Source organism: Anabrus simplex, chromosome 7, assembly GCF_040414725.1.
Source record: "Anabrus simplex isolate iqAnaSimp1 chromosome 7, ASM4041472v1, whole genome shotgun sequence".
Classification (NCBI taxonomy): domain Eukaryota; kingdom Metazoa; phylum Arthropoda; class Insecta; order Orthoptera; family Tettigoniidae; genus Anabrus; species Anabrus simplex.
In genome coordinates, this window is record NC_090271.1 from 80,467,151 (window position 1) to 80,483,594 (window position 16,444).

Below are 16,444 nucleotides of genomic sequence, written 5' to 3' on the forward strand. Positions count from 1 at the left end.
GATGGCAATGCAGAGAAACGCGGAACATGGTTACACACAGACATGATTTTAATATTTTTTGCCAATGGAATAATTTATATACTAACAAATAGCACTTCAAATTTAAAGGATATTGAATTATACTGTCGTTATTACCATATTTTAGTGACTCTGCCATTAAAGATAAACAGCAAACAGTTGTAAAACATGACAGCATTTTGCAATGTTAACTTACTTAGGCCAAATTGCTCACAGCACAACAGGATGTTACAAAAATATTTCAATTTAAATAGGCATTACGTGATCTTTAAAGAAAACTAGCACGTATAATATTAGCATAGGCCTAACATCTAAGCTGATGTAGCATCACTGGCAGTATTTGCAGTATTTCCTCCCTTGAAGTTCATGTATGGTTTAATGAGAATTTCACCTACCATTGATTTTACCAATTTGTCATTCTGTTCAAAACCTTGAACTTTATGTTTTATGTATTCCAGAAAGTATGTAAGTTTCTGTTCTAACATTGGACTACCATTCAGACTGGAGCCTACTTTTTAAAAAGTATTGACATGTGACAACATTAAAATGCTACTATGTCTCATAAATTTGTAAAAATCGCACGGCGCAACAGCCCTGAAGGGCTTGGCCTTGGCCCTGCTCAGCCCGAGGGCCTGCAGATTACGAGGTGTCTTGTGTTCGGCAGAACGAATCCTCTCAGCCGTTATTCTTAGCTTTCTAGACCTGGGCCGCTATCTCACCGTCAGATAGTTCGCAAATATAATCACGCAGGCTGAGTGGACCTCCAACCAGCCCCCAGATCTAGGTAAAAATCCCTGAGTTGGCCGGGAATCGAACCCGGGACCTCCGGGTAAGAGGCAGGCATTATATCCCTTCACCACGAGGTCGGTCATAAATTTGGAAACATGAGGAGACATCAGACAGAAGGTTCAACAAATAACAAGAAAATCATACACATACTCCTTTGTTGTTGTTTGAGTCATCAGTCCATAGACTGGTTTGATGCAGTCCTCAATGCCATCTTATCCTTTGCTAACCTTTTCATTTCTACGTAACTACTGCATCCTACATCTGCTTTAATCTGCTTGCCATATTCATACCTTGGTTTACCCCTACCATTCTTACCACCTACACTTCCTTCAAAAACCAACTGAAAAAGTCCTGGGTGTCTTAAGATGTGTAGTAACATTCTATCTCTTCTTCTTGTCAAACTTAGCCAAATCGATCTCCTCTCACCAATTCAATTCAGTATCTCTTCATTCGTGATTCGATCTATCCGTCTCACCTTCAGCATTCTTCTGTAACACCACATTTCAAAAGCTTCTATTCTCTTTCTTTCTGAGCTAGTTATCGTCCATGTTTCACTTCTATACAATGCCATGCTCCACACGAAAGTCTTCAAAAACATCTTTCTAATTCCTATATTAATGTTTGAAGTGAGCAAATTTCTTTTCTTAAGAAAGCTCTTCCTTGCTTGTGCTAGTCTGCATTTTATGTCCTCCTTACTTCTGCCATCGTTAGTTATTTTACTACCCAAGTAACAATATTCATCTACTTCCTTTAAGACTTCATTTCCTAATCTAATATTTCCTGCATCAACTGCCTTCGTTCAACTGCACTCCAATACTTTTGTTTTGGACTTATTTATTTTCATCTTGTACTCCTTACCCAAGACTTCGTCCATACCATTCAGCAGCTTCTCGAGATCTTCTGCAGTTTCAGATAAAATAACAATATCATCGGCAAATCTCAAGGCTTTGATTTTCTCTCCTTGGATTGTGATTCCTTTTCAAAATTCCTCTTTGATTTCCTTTACTGCCTGTTCTATGTAAACACTGAAAAGGAGGGGGGACATACTGAAGCCTTACCTCACTCCTTTCTGGATTGCTGCTTCTTTTTCAAAGCCCTTGATTCTTATAACTGCAGACTGATTTTTATACAGATTGTAGATAATTCTTTGTTCTCGGTATCTGATCCCAATCACCTTCAGAATCGTAAATAGCTTGGTCCAATCAACATTATCGAATGCCTTTTCTAGATCTATGAATGCCATGTACGTGGACTTGTCCTTCTTGATTCAATCCTCTAAGATCAGACGTAAAGTCAGGATTGCATCACGTGTTCCTACATTTCTTCTGAAGCCAAACTGATCTTCTCCCAACTCAGCTTCAACTTGTTTTTCCATTATTCTGTAAATAATACGTGTTAAAATTTTGCAGGCATGTGATACTAAACTAATGGTGCGGTAGTTCACACACCTGCCAGCACCGGCTTTCTTGGGAATAGGTATAACAACATTCTGCCAAAAATCGGATGGGACTTCTCCTGTCTCATACATCTTGCACACTAAATGGAATAACCTTGCCATGCTACTTTCTCCTAACGCAGTAAGTAATTCAGAGGGAATATCATCAATTCCAGGTGCCTTGTTCCTATTTAGGTCTCTCAGAGCTCTGTCAAACGCTGACCTCAAAATTGGGTCTCCCATTTCATTAGCATCAACAGCCTCTTCTTGTTCCAGAACCAAATTATCTACATCTTTACCTTGATACAACTGTTGGATATGTTCTTGCCATCTTTCTGCTTTTTCTTCTTTCCCTAGAAGTGGCTTTCCATCCGAGCTCTTAATATTCATACACCTAGATTTTCTTTCTCCAAAGGTTTCCTTGATTTTCCTGTATGCAGCATCTACCATTCCCAGGACCATACAACCTTCGACATTCTTGCACTTCTTCTTCAGCCATTCTTCCTTAGCTACCTTGCACTTTCTATCCACTTGATTCTTTAATCGCCTGTATTCTTTTCTGCCCTCTTCATTTCTAGCATTTTTGTATTTTCGTCGTTCATCAATTGTTTCCTTCAGCCTTTTCATTTAGCCCTTGTGCAACATGTTCCTTGAAACAATCCCTCACACTCTTTCCTTTCAACTTGTCTAGATCCCATCTTTTTGCATTCTTTCCTTTCTTCAATTTCTTCAACTTCTGATGGCATTTCATGGCCAACAAGTTGTGGTCAGAGTCCATGTCTGCTCCTGGGAAAGTTTTGCAGTCCAACACCTGGTTTCTGAATCTCTGCCTAATCATAATGAAGTCTATTTGATAACTCCAGGTCTCGTCCACGTATACAGCCGTCGTTTGTGGTGTTTGAACCAAGTAATGGCAAGGACTAAATTATGATCAGTGCAGAATTCAACCAGCTGACTTCCTCTTTTGTTCCTTTTGTCCCAATCCGAATTCTCCTACTGTATTACCTTCTCTTCCTTGGCCTACCACTGCATTCCAGTCTCCATCACAATTAGATTCTCGTCACCTTTTACATATTGTATTAAATCTTCTATCTCTTCATATATTCTTTCGATTTCCTCATCATCCGCTGAACTAGTAGGCATATAGACCTGCACTGTTGTGGTGGGCATTGGTTTGGTGTCTATCTTGACGACAATAATTCTTTCGCTATGTTGGTTGTAGTAGCTTACCTCCTGCCTTATTTTCTTATTCATCATTAAACCTACTCCTGCATTTCCCCTGTTTGATTTTGTGTTGATAATTCGGTAGTCGCCTGACCAAAAATCCTGTTCTTCCTGCCAACGAACTTCACTTATACCAACTACATCTAACTTTAGTCTATGCATCTTCCTTTTCAGATTCTCTGACCCACCACAACGATTCAAACTTCTAACATTCCATGCTCCGACTCGCAGAATGTCAGTATCCATCTTCCTGATGATCTTCGTGTAGTCCCCACCCAGAGATCCGAACGGGGGACTAGTTTACCTCCGGAATATTTTACCCGGGAGGAAGCCATTATCAGTACATCATTCATACAGAGAGCTGCATGTCCTCGGGAGTTACTTACGGCTGTAGTTTCCTTTTGTTTTCAGCCGTGTAGCAGTATCAACACAGCTAAGCCATGTTGAGTATTATTATTAGGCCGTATCAGTCAATCATCTAGACTGCCGCCCTTGCAACTTCCGAAAGGCTGCTACCCCCCTTTCGATGAACCATTCCTTAGTCTGGTCTCTCAACAGATACCCATCCGATATGGTTGCACTTGCAGCTCGGCTATCTGCTTCATTGGGACACGCAAGCCTCCCCACCGTGGCAAGGTCACATGGTTCGCAAGGGAGGACGTACTCTTTTATGAATTAAGAAATGTTTTAACTATGACTATTAAATGAACTGTGGAGACATCATCCTTGGTGTTCAATTCACCAACTTGGACTAGAATTAACTTATTTCTTGGATCTTTCTATACATTTTTACACTTATTCCTTGTGATGCAGCTATGATGTTTTGTAAATACAGAATATACCGCATTTGTATCAGTAATTTTGTCCACATATACATTACAAATATTTTATACATTAATAAAACCCGTTTAGAATAAAGGCCATGTCCTATAAGATGATTACATATGCTATGCAGTATGGTTGCCTTGATGTATCGACGTACAGAAAAATTACTTATGTTCCCTTCATCACAGTACAACAACCATCAGGTAACAACACGTTTATTGTACTTTTCAGCTGTGTAAGATTGTGGATTGAAATTCTGTGTATGAGATATGTACTATCTTCAGTGGTCCTGTTTATTGCTCCTCATTCTATTCTACATTTTTGCCTGGTTTTTCTCCTCACCTGCCAGAATGTGAATATAAATATGATGGGCAGTTGGGAAAGATATAAGCCACTGCGGTCTCTGACAGACATGGTAGTTGAAAGTTTTTCCTGAGGATCATTACCAGTTACTTCCCATAAAATATCACCGACTTTGAAATATCTATGGCATACCTGTAAAATAATGTATCACCGTGAGCATAATTCGTGCATTTACAGAGTGATTTGGCCTACACCAGCAGCTCTTGTAGGTGGTATGTTTTAATGCATATAATAATAATAATAATAATAATAATAATAATAATAATACCATTGGAAATAATGTATCCCATGATTGTGAGCTAACATAACCTTATATCATTGAAGAGTAAATATGCCTATATATCACCAGCTGTTGCGTGTAGTTAAATATGTCATAGGTCTATACCCATTATGATTGTGTGAGAATGTAATAATAATAGTTACTCACCACTGAGACAGGCCTACTAGTAAGTTTGCAGTCTTGTCTTGGAATTGCACGTAAACATATCTGCCGCATAACCTCGTCTTTCATAAAATTAATGCATGCACTTCGTTATCACTGTCGGAATTCTCCTTACAGCTGAGTACGCAACACGTCAGTACCATTACGTACAACGGTATTAGCAACTGGTATCATTAAACGAATTAAAACTCTCCTAATTTCAGCGTTACATGGCCAAACTCATTGCTGTGTTATTACTGAAAAGGTTCAAGCATGCCTCCCTATGCTGATGTCACAGTATATTCCCAGAATAGTTGTGAGGCCTTATATATCTAGGAGGTGTTGGTTCGTGAAACAGGGTACTTTAAACCGAAGTGTTAAATTAATAATGATTGTTAGTTAACATTTGTTAAGTAAACTTTGAAACCGGGCTGCAGTCATACCCCCCTCTTTCTCTTACACATTAATTTATTAGACTATCGTCGCCATAAGACCTATCTGTATCGGTGCGACGTAAAGCCCCTAGCAAAAAAAAAAAAAAAAAATTTATTAGACTATTAGCTAAAAATAGAATTTGTGGATAAAGAACTACTTATGAGGAAATATACTGTAAAGAAGAACATTACCTTAGTTCTTGCTTCAAGTCTTTCTTTGGCTTGGTTGCTAGCCGGAGATTTTGGTATTCGAGCCTTCTGTTCCTTACACCATTCTATGTGCCTGTCAAATGCTTTGGGTCCAAAATGTCGGTCGCAATGAGGACATCTTTCATGATTTGATGGCCTGAACATTGTCCCTGAAGATGTCTTAGCATTAGAACCATCTTCCAAACCACGAGCAGCCCGAATGGCACGGACAAATTCAAGGTGTTTCTCTTTCCATGAAGGCGTATCTTTCTTGACAACTACTTTTTCAGGTTTCTTGCTATGAAGAATAACGGGAAGATATTCAGCCAATTCTGTACCTTGAATTCGTTGTTTTGAAGAATCAAATATTTTCCTTTTCTTGCTAGAAAGTTTTTCACATGCTTTTCTATGTTTACTAAGAGATTCAGGTTTGAAAGTTCTTGAACAAATGCTACATGGCAGCAAGATGGGAGGAGGAGCATCATCTGGAACAAGAAATATACAACACATATCAACACATGAAACACTGTAAAACCTAGCATCAATGTTCATATAAGAAAGCTATCTACAGAAAATGTATATGCATAGGAAATAGATGTGAGGAAAGCAATGGCAAACCACTTCACTCCTCATCAAGCCTTCCACACTTCATTATGGTGCTGCAATTGGTTTTTGCAGAGTCCAGGTTCCAGCAGTCTATCAATGCCAATGCCCAATTATGTCCTTACACCATCCCTCAGTCTAGTCCCTTCTTTTCTTACACATCAGTTTGAGAGGATAGGCCATGGTTACTTCAAGAGACCCTGTTCTTAATCTGTTTCTTATGCATATACAAACCTTATCAAGACAATGTACAACTTCGAGGTGAAGCCTATTTTCTTCTTTTTTAATGTTAAGAAACAGCATATATTTCAACAATAAGACATCAAATATTGAAATCTATTTCACTATAATGTTTATTTATTCTTAATATTTAAGTGAAACAGAAGATGTTTTGGTTCAAATAAACAAAAACAAAAAAATATTTATAAATAAAAATGATTAAGCTTTGATACTTTTTTAATGATATTTGTTCGTGGCATCGACCTCTGAAGATCTTTTGCCACTACTTGCACCATATGATATGAACCTGCGTGTAACTGTAATTGCGGAGTGCAGAGTGTTGAATTTGAGGAAAGGAACATTAAGGACGACACAAACACCCAGTCCCCTGGACAGGGATATTAATCATTTACAATTAAAAACCCTGGCCCGGCCGGGAATCAAACCTAGAGCCGCTGGGTGACAAACGGACGCGTTGCCCCCTACACCGCGGGGCCGGATGAGCTTTGACATTAGTCTGGCTTTTTAAAAATAGGACAACTGCTGGAAATATTTAACCACACTTTTGAATTTATCAATTCAGGGATAGGTTTTGGGTACATATGACTTAAAATGAATTATTACTTTCCCACGATTAGTTGAGGGAAAACGTTCAGAATGAACTTGAGCAGAAATCCAATTTAAATACTGTAAGTGGAGTCCATTGATGTGAATGTATGTAGCCCTTATAGTATTTTTGAGTGAAACAGTAATGAATGCATATCTACATACCTCATTAAGTCTAAACAGTTCTCTGGCATTTTTTTCAGTCATCTATTTTTAAATGTTATAAGTATGGTCTCTCGCTGCTGATGGGACAATCACTTAGAATGTGCATAATTACATTTCTGTTTACCCCTCAAGTTCTTCCTGAGATTCTGAGGCACACAGGTGGACAAGTTTCTCCCTATCTGTGATTTGTCACGACGTACTTGCTTCTCGGCTGTCTGTAGTCCTTTCCAGTTTCATTTATTTATTTTTTGCATTATTGCTGCTCATTTTGATTTCTTTCCAGTATAAAAACAAAGTCAGTCAGTCTGTCTGTTCTAGCCCATTTAATCCCCTCCTAGGGCTAAGGTCTCACTCAACTTCTTTCGGGGTTCTCTGTCACATGTAGATCTCATCCAAATTGGTCCTGTAACCCATTTAAAGACATCAGACCATCTGGTTAAAGGGAATCCCTGCCATGCTGTCCATCTCTGGGGTACCATTCAGTTATCACCCTTGACCACCAAATATCAGTTCAATATTTAAAAAGTAAGATCTTTAAATGTTGCCACTAAGATCTTCATAGCAATCTTCTATTTAGTTACCAGCTCTTTGATTTCTTTCCAGTATAAAAACAAAGTCAGTCAGTCTGTCTGTTCCAGCCCATTTAATCCCCTCCTAGGGCTAAGGTCTCACTCAACTTCTTTCGGGATCCTCTATCACATGTAGATCTCATCCAAATTGGTCCTGTAACCCATTTAAAGACATCAGACCATCTGGTTAAAGGGCATCCCTGCCATGCTGTCCATCTCTGGGGTACCATTCAGCTATCACCCTTGACCACCAAATATCAGTTCAATATTTAAAAAGTAAGATCTTTAAATGTTGCCACTAAGATCTTCATAGCAATCTTCTATTTAGTTACCAGCTCTTGGACAAGGTCGGCAAATGCAGAGTGAATCAAGGCCCACAAGTGGCCATGGCTAGTCCATGGTCTGACAGCTCTGCACTCTAACCGGCCAACCGAGCAGAGGAGGGGTGGCCAGGATTCTACCATGGCTCTACACCTCTGCATTCGGGAGAAGGAGAGGGGCTGATCCCACCGTTGGCTGCCCCGAGAATGGTATTCTGTGATTTTCCATTCTCCTGCACTAAGGCGAATGCCAGGACGGGCTCCTAGTATAGACCACAGCCGCCAACCCTCTCACATTCTCCGATCATCTTCTTCACCGCATCACACCTCCCTGGCCTGAGAGACGGTGTTACCATCTAGGAGGCCTGCTATTCCCTTCAGGGACAGAACGAAAATATTTTAGTAGTAGTAGTCTTGGAAAAACGTTTAAATGATAAGCACTGTTACTTCCCTTATTTTTCACTTTATCGGTAAAAGACATAGAACAAAAAAGTTTGTAATTAATATTCTAAATACATTTTGTCATAAGCATTTACCTGTAAAATTACAGTACATAAAAACTATTTTAAACATACATTATCTAGATATGTCTTTATATTACAAAGTCATGATATAAGTTCTGCCCGTCATACAAACAGAAAATAACCACCCTTTGCCCTGAACACCCTTCTTGATGCAATCTGGTGACTCGTATATCATCACAGCACACACCACTTTTCAGGTATTGTGGCTTCTGCCTTCAATAAAATCTGCTTTTAAAGATTCAATATTTTGATGGGGATTTCAGTAGGTTTTCTCCTCTAAAATATTCAATTAGCAATAGAATAAGGTCAGAGCTCCGACAACCAGCACTGAACTGAGGCACATTAATTCCTGCTGGAATAATCAGTGCTTACCTAACAAGGTGGGAATTAAGGGCTTCACAACCCTTTCCTGACTGTTGCATTGGTAGTTGGCAGCAAGTATGTCCATTCCTCTTGCACAGAAATGCAGTGATGTGTCTCTATCACATAGAAATAGATAACTTTTTTTTGTTTTTTTGTGTTTTTTTGTTTTTTTTTTGTTTAAGGGCCCACCTGAAGCCCACTTCTTGCTATATATATTTTTTTTAATTACAGCTAAAATCCTATTTGTCCTTATCATAAACAATAATACAAGTTTCATGAAAATCCATCAATCCATTTTCCCTTGATGCTGTAAAAAAAAGCAGACCCACAAACAGACAGACAAAAATTAAACTGAACCTGACATAGGCTACTATTTGTTCTGTTCAATATAAAAACCAAGTATCAGGTTAATATTAAAAAAGTACAGACAAAACTATTTTAAACATACATTATCTAGATATGTCTTTATATTACAAAGTCATGATATAAGTTCTGCCCGTCATACAAACAGAAATGACAACTTCAATAAGTGCATGCATCTTATTTATTCATTAATGACACGGTATACCATAAACAAATAATGCAAAATAACCACCCTTTGCCATGAACACCCTTCTTGATGCAATCTGGTGACTCGTATATCATCACAGCACACACCACTTTTCAGGTATTGTGGCCTCTGCCTTCAATAAAATCTGCTTTTAAAGATTCAATATTTTGATGGGGATTTCAGTACGCTTTCTCCTCTAAAATATTCAATTAGCAATAGATTAAGGTCAGAGCTCCGACAACCAGCATTGAACTAAGGCACATTAATTCCTGCTGGAATAATCAGTGCTTACCTAACAAGATGGGACTTAAGGGCTTCACAACCCTTTCCTGACTGTTGTATTGGTAGTTGGCAGCAAGTATGTCCATTCCTCTTGCACAGAAATGCAGTGATGTGTCTCTATCACATAATAATCTCCACCAAACCATCACTGATACTGGACGGTGACCTCTTTCCTCTTTGGGAAATTGTCAGCAGCTTCCCAAGAGCTGTGAGCACGCACTCAAATCGTTCTAGTTTTTTAGAACATTTTCTTGTCTACGAAGAGAATAATAAATAATAATAATAATACAAATTTAATAATAATTATTATTATTATTATTTATTTATTATTATTTACAGAGTTTACGCCCACATTGGAGCACTTAAATCAGACTATAACAAATTTGTCTTCCTTTTCTTCTCCCAAAAGGTCTTGAGTCTGGTTGACCTGGCTGCCCTCTCCGCATCCGTTATAACATATTGTTTCCTCTGTACAGTGGTCAGAGGAAGCCTGATGCATTTATTCTTCAAAATACTTTTCTCGCCACTGTTTTCTATGGTTTGCATGGTAATATTCAACTCCTCCAAATCACTTTGGACTTCTTTAAACAATTGTTTTTTGATTTATTATTCCAAAAGTAATTAAATATTATTATTATTATTATTATTATTATTATTATTATTATTATTATTACGAAGAGAATTTGGCAGCGACTGCCACTTTTCGTGTTTCTCCAATGGTCTCTTGATGACTCTTGTCTCACTTAAAGCTGCTGAACTTCAGTACACTCCAATGTTAAAATTTTGTTAATGATGTACAATACCTTTTGTGGCGAGATTTTCATTTCCTGTACAATAGTTCTTTGCTTGTGGAGCAGATTTTTTCAAATTCTCTCAGTGATAAATTTGATGGTCTAATTACCTAATGGCCTAATTATGGTACAGCCCCAGCATTTGCTTGGTGTGAAAAATGGGAAATCACAGAAAATCATCTTCAGGGCTGCTGACAGCCCTATCATCTACAGAAGAAGTCTTGTATTGTTTATACAAATCTGCTTATTATTTACAGCAGGTGTAACTCCACTGGAGTCCTGTTACACCTGTGTTATGAGACCACAGCAAAATGGTTCCCTTTCACTCCTCACTCTATTTTGACTGTGCAGAAACTGATCTTCAACTCCCACAGCTCAGATGATGATGTCTTTCGTTGCTAATACCACCGCCCAGGGGCCAACCTAACATATGAAGGTAAGGTCTCCTATTTTTTTATAAATACATAGACCTGTTTATTTCTACAACGGTGTACATCATTTTACAGCTTGAACATTTAGCTACTTTTCTACATAATCACCATTTTGGTCGATGCATTTTTGTAGACGTTGTGACAGGTTTTGTATGCCCATATCGTACCAGCTCGCTGCCATGCTGTTCAGAAGGTGTGGTCTTCAGTCAGCATGCGTGGCACCCATCTCGCGCACACCTTCTGGTATTTCAACTTTTCCGTTACAATTCTGTGAGCGGCGCTTCGGGAAACCTCAGGAACCAAAGTACAGAGATCATCCAGGGTGATCCGCTGATCTTCACGCATGATTTCCTCAACCTTCATGACTGTCTCGACAGAAATTGACGATCTCTCGCTCCTGTGTTCGTCAATTGGCGATGGATTTCAATCGGTTCAGTACCTTTTGCGTTCAAAAACTGAATAACTGCACGTACTTCGCACTTGACAGTAATATCCAATGGGAGCTCCGTTCTCAACGGCTGCCAAGCCAGCACTGAATGCCTCAGCGCGGCGTGCACATGTTTATATGCGAACGCAGGAAACACTCTTCACAATATTGTGACCAACAGCCACACGAACAGAGTTCTGTATTTATAAAAAAATAGGAGACCTTATTTTTGGGATTACCCTCGTATAATAGCTATGTTTGTAAATCGAATAATATTTCACTCAAATTTCGTAATTTTTAAATTTATTTTTGCTACTGGTCTAACGTTCACCAACACAGGTGGTGGTGGTGATTACTGTTTTAAGAGGAAGTACAACTAGGCAACCATCGTCTATATAACACTAATCAGAGAGGAAAAAGGGAAGGGATCCGACATTTCGAAAAATGAAGGTATTGGCCAAAGAAATACAAGGGCCACAGAGGGCGTGAAAATGAAAGACTCCCTAGCCCTCGGAAACCTAATAGCATCGGGGTCGGAAAAGAACAAGAGTTGACCAAGGGAGGTCGAATAGGATAGATGAAAGTGAGGAGCCTGGCACAAGTAAGTGGAAGCAATGCCAGGACTCAGCTAAGGGCCCCATGGTTGCCAACCCACGCTCCAAAGTTCAGAGCCCCTGGGCCCCTTTTAGTCCCTCGTGTCATGAATAAAATTCTAGTTGGTCCGTTGTCTGTCCAATGTTTGTATTTAGAGTCTACCCATCCAGGACGTTGTTTTAATATGCATATCATTTAAGAATCACTAAACAGACTGGAGGTTTGCAGGACGACCAGAAGAGGTTTTTTTTCAATTTTCTCTTACACTATTGATTATATCGTTACCAAACTTCATATGTAGTGTCTACCCATCCAGGAGGAGGTTTCGATATGCATATCATTTAAGAATCACTGAATACACGGGATGCTTCACATGAAATGTTACAAACAGTTCATTGGTCGCTATTCATAAAAGTACAGACATTATAAAAATATAGTAAAAAGCACCCCAGGCCTTTCTACAATCAAATTCTTCATTTGTTAGTTTCTTGATATTTATTTTAAACTTATTGGAAATTTTTCAATTATAATGTCAGACATATTCTGAGTCGTGGCCCTCCTTGTGCTCAGGCGGCTAGGACTACTCAATTCACCGGTGGTCCATAACCCGTTAGAGGAGAGATCCTCACTTGGACTATGCGCAAGTAGGGCAGCATCCTGCTTCATGAATTTACCGAGCTCAGAACACTTTAAGCAAGCCTCGGACCTATGGGAGTAATGGAGTCCCACTCCCATTTGACAGGCGAGGGACTCCTTGGAAACAACTTGGCGAACGAAATGGAATTCGATGGGGAGCTATCAATATTAATGGGGCTTATGGAAGAAAGAAGGTAGAACTGGCTGAGTCAGCAAAGAGGATGCATCTGGATGTGCTAGGAGTAAGTGATATTCAGGTAAGGGGAGATAATGAGGAAGAGATAGGAGATTATAAGGTGTACTTGACGGGTGTTAGAAAGGGAAGGGCAGAGTCTGGGGTAGGGCTCTTTATCACGAATACCATTGCACGCAACATAGTTTCTGTTAGGCACGTAAATGAGCGAATGATGTGGGTAGATTTGTCAGTGGGAGGAATTAAGACAAGAATTGTGTCCGTGTATTCACCATGTGAGGGTGCAGATGAGGATGAAGTTGACAAGTTTTATGAAGCATTGAATGACATCGTGGTCAGGGTCAACAGCAAGGATAGAATAGTGCTAATGGGCGATTTCAATGCGAGAGTTGGGAATAGAACTGAAGGATACGAAAGGGTGATTGGTAAATGTGGGGAAGATATGGAAGCTAATGGGAATGGGAAGTGTTTGCTGGACTTCTGTGCTAGTATGGGTTTAGCTGTTACGAATACATTCTTCAAGCATAAGGCTATTCACCGCTACACATGGGAGGCTAGGGGTACCAGATCCATAATAGACTATATCTTAACAGACTTTGAATTCAGGAAATCTGTTAGGAATGTAAGAGTTTTTCGAGGATTTTTCGATGATACAGACCACTATCTGATCTGTAGTGAACTAAGTATCTCTAGGCCTAGGGTAGAGAAAGTGAAATCTGTCTGCAAATGAATAAGGGTAGAAAATCTCCAGGACGAGGAAATTAGACAGAAGTACATGGATATGATTAGTGAGAAGTTTTGAACAGTAGACAGTAAGCAGGTTCAGGATATAGAAAGTGAATGCGTGGCATACAGGGATGCTGTAGTAGAAAGAGCAAGGGAATGCCTAGGAACAACTGTGTGTAAAGATGGGAAAAGGCGAACATCTTGGTGGAATGATGAAGTGAGAGCAGCCTGTAAACGTAAAAAGAAGGCTTATCAGAAATGGCTCCAAACAAGGGCCGAGGCAGACAGGGATTTGTACGTAGATGAAAGAAACAGAGCGAAACAAATAGTTGTTGAATCCAAAAAGAAGTCATGGGAAGATTTTGGTAATAACCTGGAAAGCCTAGGTCAAGCAGCAGGGAAACCTTTCTGGACAGTAATAAAGAATCTTAGGAAGGGAGGGAAAAAGGAAATGAACAGTGTTTTGAGTAATTCAGGTGAACTCGTAACAGATCCTAGGGAATCACTGGAGAGGTGGAGGGAATATTTTGAACATCTTCTCAATGTAAAAGGAAATCATCATGGTGGTGTTGCAAACAGTCAAGCTCATGGGGAGGAGGAAAATGATGTTGGTGAAATTATGCTTGAGGAAGTGGAAAGGATAGTAAATAAACTCCATTGTCATAAGGCAGCAGGAATAGATGAAATTAGACCTGAAATGGTGAAGTATAGTGGGAAGGCAGGGATGAAATGGCTTCATAGAGTAGTCAAATTAGCATGGAGTGTTGGTAAGGTACCTTCAGATTGGACAAAAGCAGTAATTGCACCTATTTATAAGCAAGGGAACAGGAAGGATTGCAACAACTATCGAGGTATCTCATTGATTAGTATACCAGGCAAAGTATTCACAGGCATCTTGGAAGGGAGGGTGCGATCAGTGGCTGAGAGGAAGTTGGATGAAAACCAGTGTGGTTTCAGACCACAGAGAGGCTGTCAGGATCAGATTTTCAGTATGCGCCAGGTAATTGAAAAATGCTACGAGAGGAATAGGCAGTTGTGTTTATGTTTCGTAGATCTAGAGAAAACATATGACAGGGTACCGAGGGAAAAGATGTTCGCTATACTGGGGGACTATGGAATTAAAGGTAGATTATTAAAATCAATCAAAGGCATTTATGTTGACAATTGGGCTTCAGTGAGAATTGATGGTAGAATGAGTTCTTGGTTCAGGGTACTTACAGGAGTTAGACAAGGCTGTAATCTTTCACCTTTGCTGTTTGTAGTTTACATGGATTATATGCTGAAAGGTATAAAATGGCAGGGAGGGATTCAGTTAGGTGGAAATGTAGTAAGCAGCCTGGCCTATGCTGACGACTTGGTCTTAATGGCAGACTGTGCCGAAAGCCTGCAGTCTAACATCTTGGAACTTGAAAATAGGTGCAATGAGTATGGTATGAAAATTAGCCTCTCGAAGACTAAATTGATGTCAGTAGGTAAGAAATTCGAGAGAATTGAATGTCAGATTGGTGATACAAAGCTAGAACAGGTCAATAATTTCAAGTATTTAGGTTGTGTGTTTTCCCAAGATGGTAATATAGTAAGTGAGATTGAATCAAGGTGTAGTAAAGCTAATGCAGTGAGCTCGCAGTTGCGATCAGCAGTATTCTGTAAGAAGGAAGTCAGCTCCCAGACGAAACTATCTTTACATCGGTCTGTTTTCAGACCAACTTTGCTTTATGGGAGCGAAAGCTGGGTGGACTCAGGATATCTTATTCATAAGTTAGAAGTAACAGACATGAAAGTAGCAAGAATGATTGCTGGTACAAACAGGTGGGAACAATGGCAGGAGGGAACTCGGAATGAGGAGATAAAGGCTAATTTAGGAATGAACTCGATGGATGAAGCTGTACGCATAAACCGGCTTCGGTGGTGGGGTCATGTGAGGCGAATGGAGGAGGATAGGTTACCTAGGAGAATAATGGACTCTGTTATGGAGGGTAAGAGAAGTAGAGGGAGACCAAGACGATGATGGTTAGACTCTGTTTCTAACGATTTAAAGATAAGAGGTATAGAACTAAATGAGGCCACAACACTAGTTGCAAATCGAGGATTGTGGCGACGTTTAGTAAATTCTCAGAGGCTTGCAGACTGAACGCTGAAAGGCATAACAGTCTATAATGATAATGTATGTATAATGAACCAATGTACTTTATATCGGTATAAAACAACATCTTTATATTTAAAAGTTATTTTCCACTTTTTAGTTCAGATTGCAATTGAAGCATGTTTTCTTTTTAGTTTTTTAAACTATAATTTATTTTCATATTTTTTAGTCTCAGAACAGGATCAAAAGTAGTTATAATCAAGATACTCGATTCCTCAGTAATATCATATGTGCGTCGATAGTTCAAAAATTGTTTCATTCATGTCCTCGTAACCTTGCCATTTCATCCAATGCATCTCCATTACATGGAAATCTCCCTGTTAACTTTGTGCAATCAAGTTCTTCTATTCGGATACCACTGAGTGACCTTCTGTGGCTGAGAACTACATAAGCCTGTCCTGCTGCAAACAACCGAGGGCCCAGATAAATAACTGTGTAATCTACTGTACAGCATTGCATTTTGTGTACGGTTGATGCCCAGCTCAGGATTAATGGCAGCATTCTTCTTCCAGCGGAACCATAGCTATATTTTCTGGGAACTGTATCGATATTGGTTTAATTACATGTATATCGTCAGGACCAAAATCAATATGGACTGATGGTA

At 39.4% G+C, this 16,444-nt stretch overlaps 1 protein-coding gene across 1 annotated transcript in view; it reads right to left on the reverse strand.

Annotated features, from left to right (window-relative positions):
* The window catches only part of LOC136877706 (uncharacterized), a 156,142-nt gene extending 149,658 nt beyond the window's left edge, over window positions 1–6,484 (reverse strand). The window contains exons 1-2 of the mRNA XM_068228709.1: window positions 6,460–6,484; window positions 5,702–6,183 (exon numbers count right to left, since the gene is read on the reverse strand). Of these exons, the coding sequence (XP_068084810.1) occupies window positions 5,702–6,183; window positions 6,460–6,484 (507 nt within the window). The remainder of the gene's footprint in view (window positions 1–5,701; window positions 6,184–6,459) is intronic.
* Between the last annotated feature and the right edge of the window lie 9,960 nt (window positions 6,485–16,444).